This window comes from Triturus cristatus, chromosome 2_1 (assembly GCF_964204655.1).
Source record: "Triturus cristatus chromosome 2_1, aTriCri1.1, whole genome shotgun sequence".
Taxonomy (NCBI): domain Eukaryota; kingdom Metazoa; phylum Chordata; class Amphibia; order Caudata; family Salamandridae; genus Triturus; species Triturus cristatus.
The window spans coordinates 537,530,331-537,554,151 of record NC_140581.1 but is presented as its reverse complement, the minus strand read 5'-3'; the positions used below and the strand labels follow the sequence as shown (position 1 = coordinate 537,554,151).

At 45.1% G+C, this 23,821-nt stretch overlaps 1 protein-coding gene across 2 annotated transcripts in view; it reads left to right on the top strand.

Moving 5' to 3' along the window:
• The window catches only part of LOC146865603 (uncharacterized), a 159,994-nt gene extending 137,308 nt beyond the window's left edge, over window positions 1-22,686 (top strand). For both annotated transcript variants that reach the window (XR_014976656.1, XM_085640752.1), the window contains one exon: window positions 22,413-22,686. Coding sequence is in view for 1 of the 2 variants with exons in the window: in XM_085640752.1 (XP_085496878.1) it covers window positions 22,413-22,679 (267 nt within the window). In the remaining variant the exon portion in view is untranslated. The remainder of the gene's footprint in view (window positions 1-22,412) is intronic.
• Window positions 22,687-23,821: the final 1,135 nt, after the last annotated feature.

The following is a 23,821-nucleotide window of genomic DNA, read 5'->3' as shown; positions in this document are numbered from 1 at the left end:
AAAGGGGCATGGAAGGTATTCATCCATGAACAGCCATTTGAGACAAATAGTTACTCTTAATCTGTGTGCTCTACTTCAGTCAGTTTCCCAGAGCTTATCTTTCATGAGGAACAAAGAGAATCAAGTTTGAAAACAGAGACCTGACTGAGATGGACACAGGGGACAATATTATTTACTCTCCTGCCTCTTTCCTTACTGATGAATACACCTGATCCTGCAGCCTTGCAACATGCTTATATAGAAGAAATGCTTTCACTACCAGTCAACTGAAAGTAAATGATGTTCATAGGTCTTTCTATGGTGGTCTGCTGATAGACTACATACGCATTGTATGATGCCAACTGAATTAAGTGAGTAGACAACCTCTTATCCAGCTGCACATTTTGCAACTTGCATTATGTGGTTGTAGAACCTGGTTGTTTTTATCCACTCCACCCATGTGCTTGTGGTAAAGAAGTACACATTTGTGCTTATAGGCGCTCAGATTGCGCTCAGCACCAGACATGCTGCCTGTTTCAGGATCCATCCTGGTAGTCATGATCACATACTTAAGAAGTAAGCTTTTATAGGCATCGGCTGCAAACCCAAAATACCCTCGTCCATTCTTAAGCTGCAGCAATGACACCTGGACACAGGCATGTCCTGTCTTTAAACTCAGGCTCACAGATATAAAAAGCAAAGTGCATATAAACGATGACCCCAGAAAGTACTCCATAGGAACTAGGAAGGATCTATCCGGTCCCCTGAGAAACAGACCTACACATGTAATGGTTTGTGCTCTGTTAAATGCATGCTCACTAATTAAACACAAACACGAATTTGAGAACTTCGTAGATTCATATGCCCTCAACTTCATTTTTGTTGTGGAAACCTAGGCCGACAAGATTTCAGGCCCAGATTTAGTGGTAGCCATCCCACCTGAGTTTTTAATCACCAGAAAAGACCGAAAATGGAAAAAAGGAGGAGGGCTGGCCGTTATCCATCGAGATCACCTGAAAGCATCATTCACAGGTATCCCCACAGATACGGAATGTGAGGTGCTCTCCTTCAAGTTAGCCGTTAATCATGTGTACTCCTTTAATGGGCTACTAGTGTATCTTCCACCAGGACCCAAAACAAATTTTATTTACACCATGGGTCAGTTACTTGAGCACAAAGTCAACTTACAAGACTACAGTATCCTAGGGGATGTTAATTTTCACCTGGATAACCTATCAGATGAAGATTCCTCTGCCCTTATGGACCTGATGACAAGTGCAGGCTTAGAGCAGATTACTGAAGGGTCAACCCATAGACGTGGACATCTTTTGGACGCTGTCTTCACAGACTGTCCTTTTCTGAAATGTAATACCAACCTGCAACTCCACTGGTCTGACCACTTAGCAGTGTTGCTAACTCTATCTCTGCCTTCCTCAACGTGCATTAAGCTCTGTCCAGTTAGAAGCCAAAAAATATATCTGTGGCATTGCATGGATAGAACAAATTTCATCACTTATTTGGGTCAGAAAAGACCTTGTCTTTCCCAAGACCCTGAGGCTGCATCACTAGAATACCACAATTGGATTGCCACAGCGGTACAAGCCGAAATCCCCCAGAGAGCAGGGAAAATGAGTAGGATTGTACCCACTGAACCCTGGTTCTCAGAGGAACTAAGGCTTCTGAAGAGGCACTGTCACAGACAGGAAAGGCGCTGGCAACAACGGTATGACCCTAGGGAGAAAGAATCATATAAGAAAAAACTGGCACAATATAAAGAACTGATTCATAAAACTAACATTATTTACTTCTGGGAGAAAATAGAAGGGGCGAAGAATAATTCCAAAGAATTATTTGCAACGGTTCAGAAACTTAGCCATTTACAAGAGACCCAGCAGAACACAATAGACCAAGCCTTCTGCAACAGTTTAGCAACTTCTTTTGGCAAAAAAGTCTCTAACATTTATGATACTTTTGCTTCACACTCTGCAAACAATCCGAGCACCCAGGTCTCAGTATCTGATGCAGCAAGCACAAGTTTTCAACCCACACCTGGACCCAGGTCTGCCCCAACTCATAGATTTCACAACAGTACCCTATGAACAAATCACAAAACTTCTCTTGGCCACTAAATCTGTATCACTTTTGGATCCCTGCCCCAATGGTAATCCCCACTGTAGCAGAAACAGTTCCCATTCACTCACCGAGCTATTCAACGCTGCCATCAAAACAGGAATATTTCCAAAAATGTGGAAAAAAACATCCATCCTACCGCTTTTAAAGAAGTCATACTTAGACAAAACCCTACCTGGGCAATTATTGCCCTATCTCTCGTCTGCCTCTTTTCTAGCAAAAGTCCTTGAGAAACACATGAATCAAGAACTGGTCAACTTTATTGACAACGATCACATCCTGGGCTCAACTCAGTATGGCTTCAGGAGCAAGCACAGTACTGAACTGGCCTTGATCACAGCAACAGAAGAATTCAGATGTGCAGTTGATAAAGGAGGCTCGGCTGCCCTGATCTTGCTGGATCTGTCTGCTGACTTCGATATGGTGGACCACGGTATAATGGCAAATCACCTCCAGGAAATAGGGATAGCAGGCACAGCCCTCGCACTCCGCACGTCCATCCTGTCAAATCGGGAACAATTTGTTGAAGTGGAGGAGCTCAAGTCACACTGCTTCAGGCTCCCATGCGTGGTGCCAGAGGGTTTGTCCCTGAGCCCAACCCTATTTAATGTATATGTTACACCTCTGGCCTGATTGATTAAAGCCCACCACTTTGAGCTGGTGTCATACGCAGATGATACTCAGATCATTGTCTCTATCTCAAGTAAAAATCACAACACGGCCCACAACTTCAACGAGTGCATGAGACATGTGAGCAGATGGATGGAGGAGAACTGCCTCAAACTAAATTTGAACAAGATCGAAGTCTTACTTTTTGGCAGAGATACATCCTTCTAGTCCACAGAATGGTGGCCAGCAGAGCTGGGCACTCTTCCCATTCCAGCTACCAAGGCCAAAAACCTTGGGGTCATTTTTGACACTACTCTATCTTTCGCCCATCATATGAAAACGCTCACCTCATCCACCTTCTTCACTCTGAAAATGTTGTGGAAAATATTTCCGTTTACACCACCAGAATTACAGAGAACAGTGGTGGCAGCACTGGTTCTGTATAAGCTCGATCATTGTAATGGGCTTCTGGTTGGGGTAAACAAGGCAGTACTGGTGAAACTGCAGGTTCATCAAAACTCTGCAGCTTGGTTGCTCTTTGACATATCCAGATACTCATCAGCCAAACATGCCCTTAACACTCTTTAGTGGTTACCTATGGAAAAGTGAATTAAGTTTAAGGCACCCTGCATCGCCTTTAAAGAGCTACATAAACTAGGTCCCATCTATCTGACGGATCGCTTCCAATGGTATATTTCATCTCGTACCCTTGGTCCGCTTCTCTGAAGCTGGTGAGCGTACTGAATTTCTGACTCTAGAAATGGGGCGGTAAAAGATTTATAAGCATCAAAATTAGATTGTGGAATACACTACTGATAATGCTTACATACTCACCTGACCTGCTCTCCTTCAGAAAAGGCCTAAAAGTTTATAGCCTCACTCCCAATCCTAGAGCCTTCAGCCAAACCTTTGGTACATTCATGTGTTTAGTTGCCAAGCGCCAAGACGCCCTAGGGTATTAGTTGTGCTATATAAATATATAAAGAAAGAAAGAAAAGAAAGAAAGAAAGAAACTGACCCCAAACAATGACAGAAGTGCTCTCATCATGCATGAATGTAGTGAGCACATAACTGACCTACTTGTCTGAAAATGTGAGAGTGAGCAGTTCATTTGCAATGCAACACACTATTGCTGGGATGTGAATTTACCTTGAAAAAATGAAAAGAGCAGTTTGGCAACACAAGAACAAGTTGGTTCAATTAAACGTGGCAGCTGGGAGAGCATCAACAGATTAGCGTCTGAAGATACTCTCAATGTACATAAGTTTAGGCCAAATACATATATACAGTTCGTGGTACAATAAACCGATTTCACATTCTTAGAGAGCTTGTGGGTCTAGGACTAGTCATATTTAATATGTACAACTTTCTGATAACGGGGACACAAGTGGCTCTCAACCTCAGGGAGGGCTAGTGTGGGCCAGTGTGTATGTGTCCAGATGTCCGGTATGAGAAGTACATGCTCACTATGTGTGGTGTGCGTGCTGTGTCTTAATTAGGCCTGGGCGGTAAATTCCGTTCCGCTCGCGGAATTTGCGGAATTTGGGTAATTTCGCGTTCCGCGGAGAACGCAAAATTGCCCAAAATTCTGCTTTCCGCGACTTTGCGAAATTTTTTGCTTGTTCGTGTTCTCAAGCGCTTGCTTGTTGTTGGGGGATAGCGCACTATAGGTATTATCTGTGGGGCATACCTTTTGTACTTAAGACAGACCACAAACCTCTAATCCATTTGTTCAAAGGTGGTCGGGGTTTAGATGGTAGTGTGACTCCTCGCATATCTAGGTGGTTGACATCGGTATTGGATTACAATTTCATTGTAGAGTATGTGCGGGGAGATAGAAATGTGTTGGCTGATTGTCTTTCCAGGATGCCAGTGGAAGAAGATTCTGGTATTTTAGGTGTGGATGTGGAAGAAATAGTTGTAGAGGTTGATGGTGAATTTGCGGTTAGCAAAGATGATTGGAAGGAAGCAGTGGAGATGGATGAGGAATATAAAGAATTGAAAGAAGTCATTGTTAATTGCTGGGTTGATCCTGGTGTGTTACATAAGTACAAACAATATTTACAAGTCAAAGAAGAATTGAGTTTGCAAGGTGATAAGATTTTGCGTAGAGATAGGATTGTTCCTCCAAATAGGTTGAGATTTAAAATACTTAAAATTGTACATGAGGGACATCTAGGTAGAAGTTTGACCAAGCGGAGGTTGAGGGAGTCATTTTGGTGGCCAGGAATGGACAAGGATGTGGAGGACATGGTGAAGGAATGCAATGTGTGCAGTAATAGTGACAAGATGAAAGTCACGAGGAATCCTCCTTTGAAGTGCATGGAGCATCCAAGGAAACCATGGGAAAAAGTGGGGTTAGATATATTAGGCCCAGTTGACAGATTGGGTAGTAATAACCGGTATTTGGTGGTGCTGGTGGATTACCATAGTAAATGGTTCATTTGTAAATCCATGGGTGAGGTAACTTCAAGGAGTGTAATAACATTTTTAAAGGAAGTTTTTTTTGAGGAAGGTGTGCCAAAGACGCTTGTAACTGACAATGGTGTCCAGTTGGTTTCATTGGAGATGAGTAATTATTTGAGTAGTATTGGAGTTTTTCATCACAAAGTGGCGTTGTTCCATCCTCAGGCGAATGGATTGGTGGAGAGAGTGAATCGAATGATTATGGAGTCTATTCAACTTTCCTTGGCAAATGGATTATCTTGGAAGGATGAGTTGCGGAGGATGATGTGGGGTCATAGAATCACTCCTCACACTGTGACTGATGTTTCTCCTTTTGTTGCACTAAAGGGAAGGGAGCCTGGAACAAAAGAGTCCCCGATGTGGTTACAGGATAAAAGACAGATTTGGGTTGATAGAGAAGGAATGAGTTTAAGGGTTTTAGAAAATCAAAAGCGAAATAAAATGGAGTATGATCAAAGGAAGGCTGTTAAAAATTTAGTCTTCAGTGAGGGTGATTGGGTGGTGGTAAGGAAGTTTGGATTTGTGAGGAAAGGGGAAAGCAAATTTTCGCAACCATGTAAAATAATATCGGTGGAAGGTTCGGTGGCTCTTCTTGATGATGGGAAAAAAAGGAGTGTGGGAAATTTGTGTAAGGTATCTCATTTATGAGATACTTATGTTTATTTACATGTTGCATTATTTTGTTTGTTTTTATAAGGGGGAAGATATGTGGTGATGTTTAGAACTGAATGTTCAAGTCATGATGTAATGGAGCTATGGTTAAGGCTGTGTTCTAAATTAAACCAGTATTGGATGTAGTGCTGGAGGTTGTTACATGAAGATTAATAAAGGTCCTGGAAACCTTTGGATTTTGGATTTATTTTCCACAGCGTGTTCGCGAGATATTTCTCCCCGAGCACGCAAACAGCGATTGTGAACAGGAAAAAAGCATCGCGAACAAGCAATTCCGCGTGTTCGCGGAATTTCTGCGTGTTCGCGGAGATTTTTTACCGTTTCGCGGAGATTTGCGTAACGCGATTACGCGAATTCCGCCCACCCCTAGTCTTAATTGGCTGAGTGTTCCTAACTACATGTGGCAATAACTTTGTGGTATTTTGGGAATGTGAGTTTTAGGCCAAATGTGTTTTATATGGGAAAAATTTCCATGAACTTATTTGTAGTGTAGCTGCCTATCTGTGGGGTGGATCAGAGTTTTCCGTGGTTGCGCGTTTGTCTTCGGGCTAAGTGGAACCCCACCTGTGCCCTATCAATTGGAAGGCCTGGGTTTGGGTCGCAGGCCCTGTATGACTCGGGGTTGATGGGAAGGTTGTCTTGGATGAATTTGAAAGCAATGGTATAGTCTCATTATTGCGTGGCCATAGAACATGGCGGTCATTGTTATATTTAGTGACATTCTCATTATTATGCACACAGTTGTCATAGCATACATAAACATTGGTTTTACTAGCTTTGACATTGTTATGCATGCATAGTTTATAGCATACATTGACATTGCCTTTACCGGTATTGCCGCTGTTGGGCCTGCACATTTCATGGTCTACATTGACATTGTGTTCACCTATTACCATTCCACTTCTAGTTGAATTTTTGACTTCATTTTCCTTCTGTCATGATAGTTATAGTCATATTATCCGATAGTGTGTGTGTTGCTGTAGTGTCTGCTACTCTTTCTCTAGCTATTTGCATACTATATAATTTGATGACTGCATTTTTTCAGCAGGAATCCCCCATTCGTAGGAAATCACACTGTAGTAGTCCAAAACCTAAAGCTGGAAGTAATGACGTGAAACCACTCCTGCTCAGCGACACCTCCCTATTTTTTCAAGTTAGCTTGTCGACAATGCAGTGTTTGGATGGCAAAAGAAAAAATTCAATTTTTGAGATCATTTCCAGGAATCAAAGTACAACAGGAAATGCCAATCAAGGCACACAACCCACTCTTCAATGATGTGTCACCATGGGCGGATGACTCTAAATTCTTCCTTGATAGCGCTTAGGCTGAGCTCATAGTCATTGATCATCTTCAGCATTTCTCACCTGGGTATTTAAATTCTCCCGGAATGTCCTTGTACTGAGCCCAGCCACAATAATCATCAGTTTTTTTCTTCTTCGAGTCTGATGCAACAGAGTTGTTTTCTTCTGTAGCTGATGTTGGGACAATGATGTAGCCTTACGGTTAGAGCGGTCAACTTCGAAGCTGGGGAACCGGGTTCGAGCCTCGGCGTCGGCTCAGCATCCTGTGATTCTAGGCAAATCAATTAATCTCCCCGTGCCTAACAAACATTTATGTGTCCATCTGTAAGGAAACTGGTGCTCATGTAAAGCGCTCTGATACCTGATTTATTAGGATCTAGTTTGCGCTATATAATATCTATAAAAAAACTCAGACTGATCTCCATCAGGGGTGACCAATGTTGGTGTGTGTATTGTCACAAGGATGTAGAGACTCCCCAATCTGGAGACACGCTTTGTGTAGTCAATATCGCTGCACTGCAAATAAATATCCATCAATGTGAAGGTGCTACATTTCAAGTCCAGTATATGCAATATTACTTCACACCTCTCATTAGAGCCAAGCCGTATGGTTCCTTTGCCTCTGAAACATAAAGAATACAGTACAAGTTTCTGAACAATTTGAGATTGGCTTTTCCCTTCAACCATGTGTACTGATTAATCTTGATATCCCAAATGTCCTGGCATGGGGTGTCTGTGCTGAAAATTGACCCACTCCCATGGAACTCATTTCCCCTAGTGTGGTCAATGTGAGTGGCTCTGCACTGGAATTCCATATCCAGGGTCCATTTATCATTAAAGAAGTTGGCCCCAAAGATGTTAAGGGGCACCCTGGGACTGCAGACGGAGACTGGAGTGGATGTAATTGTATACTGGTGCAGTGGTCTTGCTACCTCCAAGAACCTCTTTTCTATTAAGTCCAAGGGCCAAACAGAGCCCTCCCCTATCCTTCTCATCCTGTCTAGTTCCATTTGAATGTCAGTAGGTTTGGTAAAAAGGTATAGTGCCTTGTTGTTGGTCTCACACTGGGTGATGTTTACTACTGTTCTACTGGGTTCTACTCTATTGGGTTAAATCAGGGCCCTAATACTACTTAGGTACAGGTTGATGAAACAGTTTGCTTTCTCTGGGGCTATCTCCTGGGATAAATAAAGCCTATCTGTGCCTATGACTTGGGGAAGGAATAAACATATGTAGCACAAGCTTTTCATGGTCTGAGTGTCATGTGCTGATACCAGGTGTAGTGTAGGAGTGCGCTGTGTAGTGCTTGAGGAATGCTAGCATTTGGTTCAGCATAGGTGTAGGTGAGGTGAGCGAGGTCTCTGCATGTTTTGCAAAAATGACGAAGAAGGTAGCATGAAACTTGGCATATTTCTGGCTCCTGAGGGGTGCAAGAGCACCCATGCTGCACAGAGGTGTACAAGAATACAAAAATAAATAACCTGGAAAACATTTGTAGGTGTTGGGATGGCCTTCAGGGGTGTTTTCTGTTGTCTGGGTGCCCAGGAGTGTCTTGTTTTGGTGCTGTACAAAAAAAGTCCTCCCCCCCCAAAAAAAAAGTGTTTGTATAGTCAAATTGCAGTCTGTGTTCTTGAGCAGCTGTACTTGTTGATGTCCTTTTGAAAGTTTCAATAGAAGGGGCAGTGAGCCTCTGCAATGACGGTTCATGTGTGGTTCTATTGCAAACCTGTGGGATAAGAGCTGTGCGTTATAGGTTAGCTTGGAAAAAATAAAATTTTCTGAGAGTTTCTGTGTTCCTCCTTTTAGGGGTACACTATAACTCTTTTCGCTCTGTGCGAAACTTTCTAGTGAGGTACTGGAAAAAGGTGGTGATGGTTTTTAGAGAGATCAGTTTAAGTTGAGTAGCATTATTTTATCAGTACTTTAGTCCCCCATGTTTTTGCTGCGACGAGAAGAGTAGTTTCCTCTGTGCACTGCTTCTGATAAATATGTCTGTGTGCATTGTTTTATGGGTGCAGGATTGCCCTTTTGACCAGCATGGGCTGCATGCAATGTGAGGGGAAGTAAATTGTTTTTTTCTAAAAAACGTTTCTCTCTTTTTTTTAATATGGGTTTTGTGGGTAAGTTGCGTCCTAGCCTCGTACACCAGAGAAGTGGACCGAGGCCTCCCTCCTTCCAACCTCAAGGGCATAGACATTAGAAATATTGCTCGTTATGGCCCTTCAAACTGCTTCCACTTCTGCACAATGAAGTTGTGTTTGTTTCTTTAGTGCTCTAGTGGTGAACCTGTTTGGGGAGGAACTTGGCAGTTTTTGTGAATTCAGAGAGGTATATGTGCAACTCCTCTCCTGATGCCTGAGAACTTTCTTCATTGCTGAATTTGGGTCAGTTCATTGGGATGGGTGTTCCTATTAGCCTACTTGTCACAATCTGGTGGGGTGTAAGATTATAATCACTGCAAGATGTGTTTCTTGCACAAACATTGTGCTGTAAGGGTGCTGCTCGATTGGAAATATGCATGATCCTACCTCAGTATTCTGGTAAAGATACTGGGGGATTCACAGTACCCTTGTGGCAGTCTCCAGTATAGCAGCTGAACCATGTGGAAGTTAAATGCCTTAAGGTACTGGCTTTCGGGGTGCAGCAGGGTTCTGAAGGACACGTTTTTTACACATATCACAGAGAAGTAGCGGGCACATGCCAGTATGTTTATTAATATGATAGAGGGGTCTGGTACCACCCTGGGAACTCTGAGACCACAATGTCATTGAGGGGGTGAAGGTCCTGAATCAGGTGACATGTTCTTCCCTTGCTTATTTTAAATAGGAAGATCAGAGTATTACCGGGGGAGACCCCTGCTTGGAGGGCTCCTTGGTCCCCTAGTGCCTAGATAGTGGGGGCTATGCCTTCTTCTGCCTCTTTGGTGAACTGATATTTACACATACATGGCAGGAGGCACCTCAGTAATGTTATTCTTACTGGGTCAGAAGTATTGATGAGCCCTACATCGTAGGGCCCTTTGGCCCACAGTTGTTGTGGCATGGTGGCCTAGTCTCACTCCTTCCACACTGAGAGCACCGCCAGCTGCTACGAAGCCCCATCCTGTACTTCTACCCTAAGGTGGATGGAATCTGTGAAGATAACATCCATGGCCCCAGGGCATTCTCATGTACTGAGGCAGGGTGTGGTGAAGATGACACATGCCCACATTGCCCCTTTCCTGATCTGTTGTGATCAGGTCGCCGTACCTTGGCTGTATTTTGACAGTCTCCAAGAAGAGCTGGGCCTCCCCAGATGATTCTGCCTCGCAGTGGTTTTTATAGTGAAATACAACTTTGCACAGCACTCACAGCTGCTGCCCCAACAGCTCAGGTGTTTTCGGCAATAAGATTGAGGGCAGCATTGGTAAAGGTTGGCAAGTTGGTGGGTGGTCTCGTCTGTTCAGCTGTGTCCTGTGGGCATATCAAGGATATGAGTCTAGTCGAGGTACCCTCGGGGTTAAGCATGCCATTGTCCCGTCCTCCGAGAAGTGGATGGTCATGTTTAATTCGGCCATCAAGTCTCTGTCCAGGAGATTAGTCAGTGATATGGGGTCATACAGTAGCTGCCCCTTCACCCTATTCCCTCCTACTTTTAACTCTAGGGGTTTCATTAAGGAGACCGTCATGGCCGTGCCGAGAATCCCTGTGTGTTCATGGAGTCCCTGGACAGGTGCATGATCCCTTCCTTTAGATAGGACTTTGCGCCCCTTCATCAATCAAGAAGCTGTAGGGTGCACTGTAATCAATATGAGCTCTTCATCTGATTACTGTTTTACAATTAATACGGGCCACGTGGGAGTGGGTTCGTTGTTCTCCACTGATTGGCGCCATTCCTGTCCCATGTTTTCCCGGCGATATACTGAGTGTTGCAAAAGAGGGGGAGGAGGTGGCTAAGTCCTGGCTTGGGGAGTTATCAGTACAACTTCCTCACTCCCTGTGACTACATGCTGTATCCTTCTTGAACCTCTGTGGCAGCGCCGCTATTGGTGTTGTCAACTTCTGTGCAATTGTGACTACAGCTGTTCAGACCTGGGTTGGCAGGTCACTGTTCAGCGACAGAGCCGGTCGATGTTCCGGTCGGGCAACGACGTAGTCGATGATGTCCTTGCTTCGTGTAGCAAAGTGTTGTGGAGTGTGGGGCCCACAGGATGCAGTGCAAGCAGCTGCAAACATTAAGAAGCGAGGCGCTGCTCTCGGCGGTGCTTTCAGTACACGGAATCCTTCGACGGACTCGATGACAGAGTCGGTTACCCTTTTCTTCTGCGGCGACGATCAGACACGGTGCACACAGACACGGTGAGGTCTTTTCTGTTCCTGAGATCTATAGAACAGATGGCAAGCTCAGTTCAAGCCCTTGGAGATCTTCTCTTCAAGCAGGGGGACAAAGCAAGCAGCAAAGTCCTCTTCTCAGGGGCAGTATTCCTCCTCAGCTTCTCCGGCTCCTCTCCTTGGTACAGGTTCCTCTTGATTTCCCAGAAGTGATCTAAAAGTCTGGGGTCTGGGCCCCACTTTTTATACACACATATCCTTTGTTCTCTGAAGGCAGGGAGTGTCTGTACCCAGTTCTGTCCTCACTGGTGCAGCTTCCTGGCAGGAGGTGGAGACAGCATTGTTGAAGGCAGACCAGGCCCATTCAGGTGAAAGGAAATCTCCTCCCCCTACTCTAAATGCAGTCCAGGTCTATTCAGCCCAGCCCTAACTCATCAGACTTCTGACGCCACCTCCCCTTTCCAGCCCCTGTCATCCAAAAGCCAGACATGCAATATACAAACCTAGCAGAGGCACACTGGATCGTTAGGAAATAAAATACTTACTTTCCTAAAGTGGTATTTTCAAACACAAAATGTAAAAATCACCTGGATCTACTTTTAACCTGAATTCCTTATATGTTTTTGAACAGCTATCTGTATTATTTGTTGGTCTAGTATGTATGATAGTATGGATGAGGCATGTGATGAGTATGAATGCATGTTTGATGAATGAGTGTGAGGTTATTCTTAGACTAATGTCATGTTGTAATTGTCTTATTCTCATGTGTATTGTTTATTTGTCCATATTGAAATTGTTTTGTCTGTTTTGAGACACTAAGCCATTCATGAAACTAAGTACATGAAATGTATTGAAAAATTGATATAATTGGACTACTCTGCATGTTTGTTTTCATGTTTTGTGCTAATTTATAATAATGAACTCTTTGAAAAAGAGAAAAATCAAAAAAACTTTTTATAAATAATAAATACTGTTTTATGAAAACATTCCGGTTGAGTGAATATCTTGGGGACATGTTCTATGCATGAGCCTTAGTGGTCAGCTATTTAAGTGATAAAGGTCAGTTTAGAGGTTTTTGCAGTTTATTTTTATATTATGAGTTTTTGCCTGGGTTTAGATTATTCTCTGACTGTGAAAGAGATTATGTTGGGCTATAAAGAAGTTAGCTCTGGCCTGACATCCCTCTTCTCTTTTATTCTTGTTGCTGCTCAACTACCCATAGCCAGGGCATGGATTTCGCCAAAAACCCCCGCGCGGTGGAATGGTGGGCAATTATGATGGAAACTTAAGAAAGGGAGAAAGTTTTGGCGAGAGCTAAAGGAATACGCTCTATGAAGAAATGTTATTCTATATGGGGCAGACTTCCGTAAGATCATTAAAATAGGACAGGAGATTGTCAGTCAGTCAAATAGCTTTATTCGATAACAAGTATCATAAAAACAACATCATACATGCCAAAAATAAAAGATGCGAGTTATCGTAAAAAACAGTAAAAAAGATCGGTGTATAGATTCCATCCAGGGATAATATACAAAAGATAGATCGTTTTGTTGATAATATTAACAGTAGCACGCTAAACTCTGAATCGAAATGGAGAGTTCATTTGTGCATTCGATACATTTTAAAATATGATCTAGTGAATAAAACTGGCTAGGAAAAAGTGAGTATACATCTTTTACAGCTATTTGATGAGATTTATAAAATATATAAAAATGCATTCACAGTGTAAATTCATACCTCCCTACCAAGAATTTGGACCTAAAAAGCTAAATACAGCCGAGACACTTTGCCACGCCACAGACAAAAAGAGCTCTTGAATCTGTCCTCAAGATCAACAAAGCAACACTGTAACCCAAGGTGCCCAGCTGTCTACAGATTGGTTTTATCCATCTTGCTTTGGCACGGAAGTATGCTGGGTATGCAAACATGAGGTGGGCCATGCTCTCTTTTGGTGCCTCACAGCAAGGGCAATCCGCGATAGTCTGTCGAGGGGGATTCCATTTCGCAGTTAGCTCATGAACTAAGAAAGAGCCAACCCTAAACTGTATATAGAGTGCCCTAACTCTTGGGATCTGAAAAAGATCTAAATATGGTTCTAAAAATATGTGCTGCTTGAAGTGATAAAAATCATCTGTCATCCTACCTGCGCTAGAGTTACTGAGTTCCTGTGTGTCAACCCAAGCCCAATATACTTTTTGAGTTCGTCCTTACAGGGTAGGTTCTGACCTTCCCAAGAGTCTTTAAGGCCTAGGGCAAATACTAATTTCTTAACATTGTCAAGCCAGCTAATCCTTTGGTTACAGTCTAAACTAATTACCTCTTTAAATGCAGCGGCGTTTTTGACAAGTTCGGCAGTTCTCAACAATCGGGCCCAATAAAACAGCGATCTTGATCTGGCAATGTCTCTGTAGGAGCTTCTTCCCATATCGCTCATTAGGGGCTTGAGTGGGACATTTCAGGGAAGGCTCACTAACTCTCTCAGGAACTTATCTTCGGATCTACAGATCTCTTGCATGTTGTTGCACCCCCACAGTTCCGCACCATAGATGGCCGAGCTGACTGCCTTTGCAGCATAGATCGTGAGCGCTGAGGCTACAGGTCTGCTCTGTGAAGAGCAATGTTCTCTGCCTATTGCCCCAGCCACACGTTTATGATTCAGGAGCATCCTGTTAATGTGGGGATTCCAATGCATTGTTTCGGAGAGTCAGATGCTCAGATAGTCAAAAGTGCTGACTCTCTCCAGGCGCGTTCCACCGAGGGTAAAAATATGCCTGAAAGGCTTGTAGGGGTTGAATGTCATTAATTTAGTCCCTGTAGTGTTAATGATCAGCCCCCTTGAGGTGCAAAAGAACTGGAACCTGTCCAAGAGTTTCTGTAGCCCAACCGGGGTCTTGGAGATCAGCAGCGTGTCATCTGCGAATAGGAGGGTGGGTACACTATCTCCTGCCAGGGTCGGGGCATGAGCTGGAATTTCCTGAAGGAAACTAACCACCCCGTTCACATATGGGGAGAACAGGGTAGGCGCCATAACACAGCCCTGGCGTACTCCTCTGTTCACAGGGATCCTATTGTTTTTTTGCTATTGTGACCCCCACCTCACTTGAGCATATTTACCCTCATGCAATCGGACAAGCAGGTTCAGAATAAGCATGGGAATACCCATCTCGCCCAGAACTTTCCATAATTGTACCCGGAGGACCAGATCTAAGGCAGTCTTCAGATCGATGAAATCAAGATAAAGACTGCCTCCACCTATCACGACTACCTTCCAATAAAGGAGGAGCAGCCTGAACGCCTGGTCAACTGTCCCAGTTCTGGTCCTGAAACCTGCCTGGTATTGGGAAAGGATATTCTCATCCTCAGCCCAAGATTGGATTCTCTGCAGCAGCACCCTGCCAACTACTTTTTGAATAGGATCAATCAAACTAATCGGTCGGTAGTTGGCAGGGTCCTCCCTAGCTCCCTATTAAAAGATGGGCACGACTTTGGCGCCCTTCCACGATTCGGGTATAGGGCATCCTTTAGAGATGGAATTAATTAGAAGCATCATATGTTGTGCCCAATCACTAGGGTTCAAAAGGAGTAGATCCCTCTGGAAGACCATCCGGACCAGGGGCTTTTGATGGTACTATTCTTTTAATTGCCCCTTCTACTTCATTTAAACTAAAGTAGTCACCGATATTTGGAGTAAAGCAGGGAATTAGCTGGTCACAAGGCCCTTCCTGATAAATTGTATCTGTCCCTGTGTATAGTTTCCTAAAATGGTTAAACCAATCTTGGCTCGATATGTGGTTGGGGATTAAGTCAGGGTCATTCCTATTGGCCCCCCTAACAAGTTTCCAAAATAGATTAGCATCCTTTGCTAAGCTAGCATCTTTTAGGTTCTGCCAGTGGCATTCTTTCCACTGTAGTTTTGCACAATGCAACGCTAGTTTATACTCCTTCCTGGCAGATTGGATGCAAGGACAATTTTTACTTTTGATAGCTAGGGCTACACGTTTTAGAAAACCAAGCCTGCCCTCTTTTTGGGCGTGCTTTGTGGGTAATAGAGCTAGCAGCTATTTTGAAAAAAGACCCCACATGCTCTACAGTTCTCATGTAAATATCCAAGGCCTTCTGTGGGGCGTTGTGGTTAAGAGATGCCTCCTCCAAATCAGCTATGTTTTCTACCAGGACTTGATTAATTCCAGACATTTTTAGTTCATTAACAGCAACTTTAGGCCATTTAAGATATCTTCTACAGTTAGAAGGGGCCACTTCCTTAGTCACCATATTGGTAGTTGCACCAGGGACAGGGCAGGAAGAAGGCCAAAAAGCCTTCATAGTCAGACAGAGTGGGTTATGGTCACTGTCGATAGTAGGGACTATTTCCATGTGAATAGTGCTTCTCTACAATCTTACATCTATTAAGATGTAGTCAATACGAGACGGACTGATTCTATTGTATGTGCAGGCCCCTTCAGCATCCGACGTTGTTCTACCATTTGCAGCCCTCAACCCAAATTCCGGAGCAAGTGAGTTCAGCTGGATTGCGACCCGTGACCATCTTTTAATGGGGGAATGCTTAGGGGGGAATACCCCATCTTGTATCGTCCTCCCCCAACCCCAGCATGTCCTCTGTGCTAAGAGGCTTGAAAGTACAGTTAAAATCTCCCACTATCACAAGATGTGAGTCGGGATGGCAACTATATAGCTCTTGCTCCAAGGATGAGACAATAGCTGAGGACACTCCCCCTCTTGTCCTCCTTACTTATACATTAAACAACTCAAGAGTTATGGCTCCTTTTTTTCCGTTGATGGTAAGCCTCATTATATCTGGGCTTGCACAGTTTCGTTCGGTGATTCTACAGCCCAAAGCAATATTAACCCAGACAATCAGGCCTCCTGAAGGGGTGCCCTCTCCCTATGGTGACAGCTGGTAAAAAAAAAACAAGTATAACCATGTTTATAAAGGGGAACTAAGCTCCCGGTTTCCTGGAAGAGGCTGATGTCTTGGCCTTCTATTAGTTTGTTCCAGTCGGGCAATAGCAATTTACTGCTAAGTCCGGCTACATTCCAGGAAATGATCTTGAGCTGGGAGTAAGGGGCCGAACCGAGGGCTGCCTCTCGAGGGAATGTTGCTTGGGGCTGGAATGATGAGGCATGGAGAGCATTAAGGGCAAACCTATCTGTGTCCATGTTTATAACTGCAATTTGATCACTCATCTTATCGGTGCAGCAACTAATGTGATCAGTGTGGATTGGATTTATGCATAATTGATCAAGAACACTTGAGGGTTGTATACTTAGAAGGGCGCTTGGGTTACTATTGTGGGGGGTGTCCAGAGACTCTAGATGTAAGGTAGGGGCAATTCTCAGTCAGTCATTAGCATCCAGTGTGGTCTCTCCTTCTGCACCCATCTCTAGTGCATTACCCTGTGCCCTGGCATCAACAGTTACTGGGAAGCTTCTAAACTGGATAGCTGAAGACTCTGGAGGGCAAGTCCGATATTCTAATGCTAGCAAGTTTTCGGCCAAATCATGCTTGGCCAGGGTGAGTTCGATGTAATCCAAGGATTGATTGTGGTGCATGGATCTCCGTGCCCTAACTATGTCGTCCCGTATCAGTGACTGGCAGCCCCTGACATGGCAAATCCTGTGTATGGCCTTGTTTTTTAAAGAGTCTTCATTTTCACGGTCAACATGGAAGTCAAGCTTGGGGACATTGACCATGAAGACTGTACGTGTCTGTGCAGGGGGAGGGTTCAAAAGATTTTCTAAATTACAGGAGTCTTTGGGGAGCTGGTAACAATTTGCTGATGTATTAAAGGGTCTAATGTACTTTGTGTTGGTTTGCAAAGGAGGTTGTTTTGCCTGACTAATGGGGACAAAGGCTTGGGAGAAATCCGCCTGTTTATAGTTGGATGCCTTAAGGGCCTGGTCAGCCTGTACTTTGGGGGAGGAGGGTGGACCTTTGTGTGCGGTAGTTATTAGTTTAACTACAGCTAGTAACTGCTCGATCATCACCCTCATCGTGCCTATTTCCAGCCTGAGCGCGCTAACTATCTGCATAGGATCTTCTGGTGTAGGGGCACCGGTATCTACTATCTCGGGTGAACTTACAGTCGGGCTTGGGCTTGGGGTTGGGCATTGGTATGCCAGTTTCCCCAAAGAATCAGAGGCCTCAGCCAGTACCGCAAAGCGGTTGGAACAAATGATGACAGAAGGCTCTAAATGGTTCGCAGGATCATGGGTCAGTGGGTTATTGTGCTGGGTAGAAATAATTTCCTGTTGCCCTGTCGCAGAATGGTCAGCCTTGCTGCTAAATGAGGCGCGGTTATGGGGGGATTTCTGAAACATTGAGGGTATTATAGTTGGGCGCGGTTGCCTGCAACTCTTCTCAAGTGGGGATTTGGTGACGCCGGTAACTCAGCTACTAGTATCCCTTCACATTCTGTGATTAGAGTCTCGATTCTATCAATCACGCAGTTGTTGGCAATGTTCTTAATGGTTTTCCTTGCCTTTTTCCCCTTACACACCCCGCCAGATGCTCCGTTTGCCCCCCTGCTCTTTCCATGGTTTTCCTTTCTCCGATGGTTGCACTATCAGTGATTTAATTAGGCACAATAATGAGTCAAAGGCAAGTAAAGAGAAAAAAAATCAAAGGCAGAGGTGCAGTGCAGTCTTTCCTGAGTAGCAAATGTTTAGATGTCTTTAAGGGCCCGGGTTACACTCAAAGAAGTGGTGCACGATCCCAGATCAACACAGTACCTTATTTGGTGTTCAGCAGTTCCTCTGGGGTCGAATAAGCAGCGAAAGGGGGGTGGCCCTACCCTGCCTCTTCCTGGTGATGACGGGCGCAGGACGGGCCTGCCCTTGGCCCGGGCTATGCCCGGGCGCAGCCCGCGTACATCCCGCACCACGGGGGGAGAGGCAGCGCTTTATGCACAAGATGGTCTGAGCGCCTTCCCTTCGTCAGCGGCAGCTGCAGGTGGTGCTGTGCACCCTGGGCTTGGTGGTCCACTGCTCAGGTCAGTTGGAGGTAAGAACTACAGTGGATTATCAGCGCGGGTAGTTCTTGTTCTCCAGGCACACCGGGTGTCCCTTGAATGGCAGCAGGCAGCAGCGGTCACAGGCAGGAGGTGAAAGATCGTGTGCTGAACAGCGCGTCCTGTGCCGTGGGGGGAGAGGCAGTGCAATATGCGCAGGATAGTCCGAGCGCCTCCCCCTCATCAGTGGCAGCTGCAGGTGGCACTGTGCACCCTGGGCTCGGTGGTCCACTGCTCAGGTCAGTTGGAGGTAAGACCTGCAGTGGATTAGCAACGTGGGTTATTCTGGTTTTCCAGGCACACTGGGGGTCCCTTGAATGGCAGCAGGCAGCAGCGGTCACAGGCAGGAGGTGAGAGATTGTGCGCTGAACAGCGCGTCCCGTGCCGTGGGGGGAGAGGCAGTGCTTTATGCGCAGGATGGTCCAAGCGCCTCCCCCTCGTCAGCGGCAGCTGCAGGTGGTGCTGTGCACCCTGGGCTTGGTGGTCCACTGCTCAGGTCAGTTGGAGGTAAGACCTGCAGTTAATTAGCAGCATGGGTAATTCCGGTTCTCCAAGCACACAGGGGGTCCCTTGAATGGCAGCATGCAGCAGTGGTCACAGGCAGGAGGTGAAAGATCGTGCGCTGAACAGAACATCCCGCGCCGCGGGGGGAGAGGCAGCGTTTTATGCGCAGGATGGTCCGAGCGCCTCCCCTTCATCATCGGCAACTGCAGGTGGCACTGTGCACCCTGGGCATGGTGGTCCACTGCTCAGGTCAGTTGGAGGTAAGACCTGCAGTGGATTAGCAGCATGGGTAGTTCCGGTTCTCCAGGCACACAGGGGGTCCCTTGAATGGCAGCACGCAGCAGCGGTCACAGGCAGGAGGTGAAAGATTGGGCGCTGAACAGCGCATACCGCGCTGCGGGGGGAGAGGCAGCGTTTTATGTGCAGGATGGTCCGAGCGCCTCCCCTTCAACAACGGCAGCTGCAGGTGGCACTGTGCACCCTGGGCTTGGTGGCCCACTGCTCAGGTCAGTTGGAGGTAAGACCTGCAGTGGATTAGCAGCGTGGGTAATTCCCGTTCGCCAGGCACACTGGGGATCCCTTGAATGGCAGCAGTCAGCAGTGGTCACAGGCAAGAGGTGAAAGAGCGTGCGCTGAACAGTGCATACCGCACTGCGGGGGGAGAAGCAGCACTTTATGCGCAGGATGGTCCGAGCGCCATCCCCTCATCAGCGGCAGCTGCAGGTGGTGCTCTGCACCCTGGGCTTGGTGGTCCACTGCTCAGGTCGGTTGGAGGTAAGACCTGCAGTGGATTAGCAGCGTAGGTAATTCTGGTTCTCCAGGCACACCGGGGGTCCCTTGAATGGCAGCAGGCAGCAGCGGTCACAGGCAGGAGGTGAAAGATCGTGCGCTGAACAGCGCATCCCGTGCCGCGGGGGGAGAGGCAGCGCTTTATGCGCAGAATGGTCCGAGCGCCTTCCCCTCATCAGCGGCAGCTGCAGGTGGCGCTGTGCACCCTGGGCTTGGTGGTCCATTGCTCAGGTCAGTTGGAGGTAAGACCTGCAGTGGAATAGCAGCGCGGGTAATTCCGGTTCTCCAGGCACACCAGGTGTCCCTTGAATGGCAGCAGGCAGCAGCGGTCACAGGCAGGAGGTGAAAGATCGTGCGCTGAACAGCTCATCCCGTGCCGCGGAGGGAGAGGCAGCGCTTTATGCGCAGGATGGTCTGAGCGCCTCCCCCTCGTCAGCAGTAGCTGCAGGTGGCACTGTGCACCCTGGGCTTGGTGGTCCATTGCTCAGGTCAGTTGGAGGTAAGACCTGCAGTGGATTAGCAGCGTGGGTAATTCCGGTTCTCCAGGCACACCGGGGGTCCCTTGAATGGCAGCAGGCAGCAGCGGTCACAGGCAGGAGGTGAAAAATCGTGCGCTGTACAGGAGATTGATTACTTATATTTTGTTTTCTTTATACAGCGAATCAATATGCATTAACCGTTATTAGCTGGTATTATTAGTAAGTATTTGATCTATATGTAGCCTCAATGTACTGATGAAATGCAACACTACAAATGGCAAGTGTTTAATGACTGTCGCCTTTTCTCAACAATAAAAATATTTATTAAAAAAAAGGAAAAGTTGGTTGTTTGTGGCAGGACATACACAAGTATGTTTGTTCCTTTAAAAAAAAAATATTTTGTATCTATGTTGTCGGGTGGCCAGGGGTTTTGGCTGGGGTAGAGTGGCTCTTGAGAGATTAACTGGCTTTAAGGGGAAATGTTTGCATGTTCCTGATGCTGGAGACCTAGGGTTAAATATACATTTTCTCCATTTTCTTTTATAGGACTTGTGAGGTTTGGACTGATTTGTTTATGTGTGGGGGGCATGTTATCTTTCCTCTCTATGCATTCCTCTCGGTTGCCCTCTAAATTCGCCTTCCCTGCCCACTCTGCATCAACCATCTTCTGCTGGACTCCTACCGCTGGAAGACAAATTGAGGGTCTTCGGAGTCTGCAGCTGGGCTTGGACTGGTAGATGGCTCATGTCCTGTAGGTAGTGTCTCCTCTGAAGACCCAACAATACTGTCATCCCTTGCCATGACTGGAAATGGGGATTCTATGGAGTGCAGGAGTTGTTGGAAGGTGTCATTGTCCATGGGGATAGGATGTCATCACCAACATGTGGGTCATCCAGGACCAGCTTCTGTACATGAGGTGTTATTTGTCCCTCTGCAATGAAATTGAAGTATGTCAATGATGATCTATGATATTTGTTGACATAATTAATTTGGGTTTACAAACAAAGCTTATTGAGTTTGTTTTATTTCACTTTATTTTACACATTGATGTGTAGAACATGTATCACTACAAGTAAATGCGGCCAAGGTACACTGATCTTGCCTTCCAAATGGTAATATCTTCACATTGTTCATACAACCACTGTGTGGCAAGGGCTCCTTTTTGAGCAATACCACACATTGCAAAACAGTTACGCAGCTTGCTGGCTGGCCCTGCTTGAAAGGGTGAGTGCAGTTAATGGCCCCATTTACCATCTAGCTTAGCTGTTTTTTTTGTTAAGGGTTACATTGATGTACTCTTCACTTAGTGGAGTGGTGTGGCTCACTGGTAAGAGGTGGCATGTGGTTCCGTGAATTCTGAACCTGTGTTTTAAATGTCATGATTCTGTTATGATTTTGGTAACAGCAAACCGTAAACAGTGAAGTTCAGCAAATACGAGTGTTTGCGTCATGTTACACCAATGAATTCACTGTTTGAAGGTTTCGTTCTGAACCCTTGGGTTCCATTTTGTGCATGGCAGCCATTTTGTGGTTGCCCTTTACATAGGCCCTGACTGTGGCTGAACAAGTATTTAGGACACATTCACCTTAGCTTGCGTTTGTGCTGACTCCTGCATGACCTGGCGAAAGCTGACTCTATTGCCTTAGGCCGACCTTGCCAAGCCAGTTCCTGCCCTTTAGCTGATCAAGATTAAGGATCAGAGATGGACATTGTAAATATTTATTACACACAAACATGTGTTATCCTATTCCTATCTGTTTCTGTTCCTGTTTTTATGGTCTATTTATGATGGGGAGGTGACCATTTTTATTATGGGTTTGTCCAGCTTGTCTAAAGAAGAATGTTGGTTTTGTCCGGTCTTTTTACCTTTGTCAACTGTAACCTTTATGAAACCCTGTAATTATAATACTTTGCCCATATCCTGCTAAATCCCCAAAGGCTACTCACCTGTTGCCTCTCTAGCTTTTTCATTTGTTTAGGAATGTGACTGGTACAACTCCCTTGCATGCCTAGGGCATAATAAATGGTATAAAAGGTCTGAGCTAAGACCATTCTGGAGACTGCCTCATTCAGTTGCTAAGGCTTCTATGGGACGTAGTCTCACTCATTTGAGTTTTAATAAAGATGTCTTTTCATATTTCAGCTTCTTTGCCAAATTCTTTGTTATATTACCCTGAGAATGAAAATTTCACTACTACAGATGGCGCCCAACAACGGAGGCATCATCAGAAGTGGCTATCTGGAGCAGCGATCTTGTCAGGGGACAGAAATCTACTTGGGAGAACAGGACAGTAATCCGCTAAGCAGGTACTCTGTGCACAGAGGTTCTGGGGGATTCTTTGTCTCTGCGGCCCAGTATATCTCTGATCTTTCTGACTTTGACTCTCCAAAAGATGTCACTCCTGACTGAGAACCTTTTTGGCGTAAGTATTTTTAAAAAAAGGACTGTTAGGTCATTTAGAACTTGGCAGTTAGAACTTGGCAGTTAGAATTTGGACAACTATTTGATTGGTATAGCTTTGATAGGTTTGTATAGGTTTGTATACGCGAATTGCAATTTGTGTAGGCAGGTAATGAAGAGACTTTTTCTCCATCTGCTTTAGTTGAAGTATAAGTGGGTCGCTCCCAGTCCTTAGTTCTTTGGTCCTTTGGTTCTTAGTTTTTGGTTCTTGGTTCTTAGTATTGGTCCTTAGTTTTATTTGAAGATTGCAATTTTCAAAAACCGAGGGTCTCGTACATTTGCGAGTGTATCGATAGAGATAGCCCCTTGAAGTTTGAAGCTCGGTTAGTGAGCGAAGATGCCTAATCGTAGCAAATTTGGTACTTGGTTTGGTTTTTGTTACAACAGGGATTCCCGATTGGAGGATTCATGTCTGATACCTCCGATGGGAACTCCAACTTATGAGCTCTATTCTAAACACGGCGTGGGCCCCATCACGTTTAATAAAGTATGGGTACGCTATTCTTGGAAATAAAGGTCTGTGAGGCTGTTTTCACAGTTTTTTGGAACACTATTGAGAAAAGTTTTCTTTTCTCTTGTAAATATGACTTACAACTAGTATCTGCAAACGGTTCTGTGAGTAAATTGCGACGGCGCTATTTATGAAAAATGGCTAAAGCGCGCTGTATTGTGTGTCCTGAGTGTTTGACCCCTTTCTGTTTATGTCTGAAATGAGCTCAATGTGTGTTTGTGGGTCTTCTTGATGTTTTCAGTCTGTTAAGTAAAATGTTGGTTAATTAATATTAAGTAGAAACTTAGAAAAAATCCAGAAATGAACCATGTGATGTGCTAAAATAGCTATATGTTGCTCTGTAATTTATAGAATGAGCAATTGTGCACATATACAAAACTGCCGTTAAATGCTTAAAGGATAAAATTAGAAAACACATTCAATAGATATACATAAGGCCCCAAAAACGAAATTATCTATTTTTGCAAAAAATAAATACATTTACAGCATTTTCCTTAGATGCATTGTATTAGATGTTCACAGGCAAACTTTTCAGCTGCAGTATATTTGATAGGAATGTTCATTCAGCCAGCACTTTCCC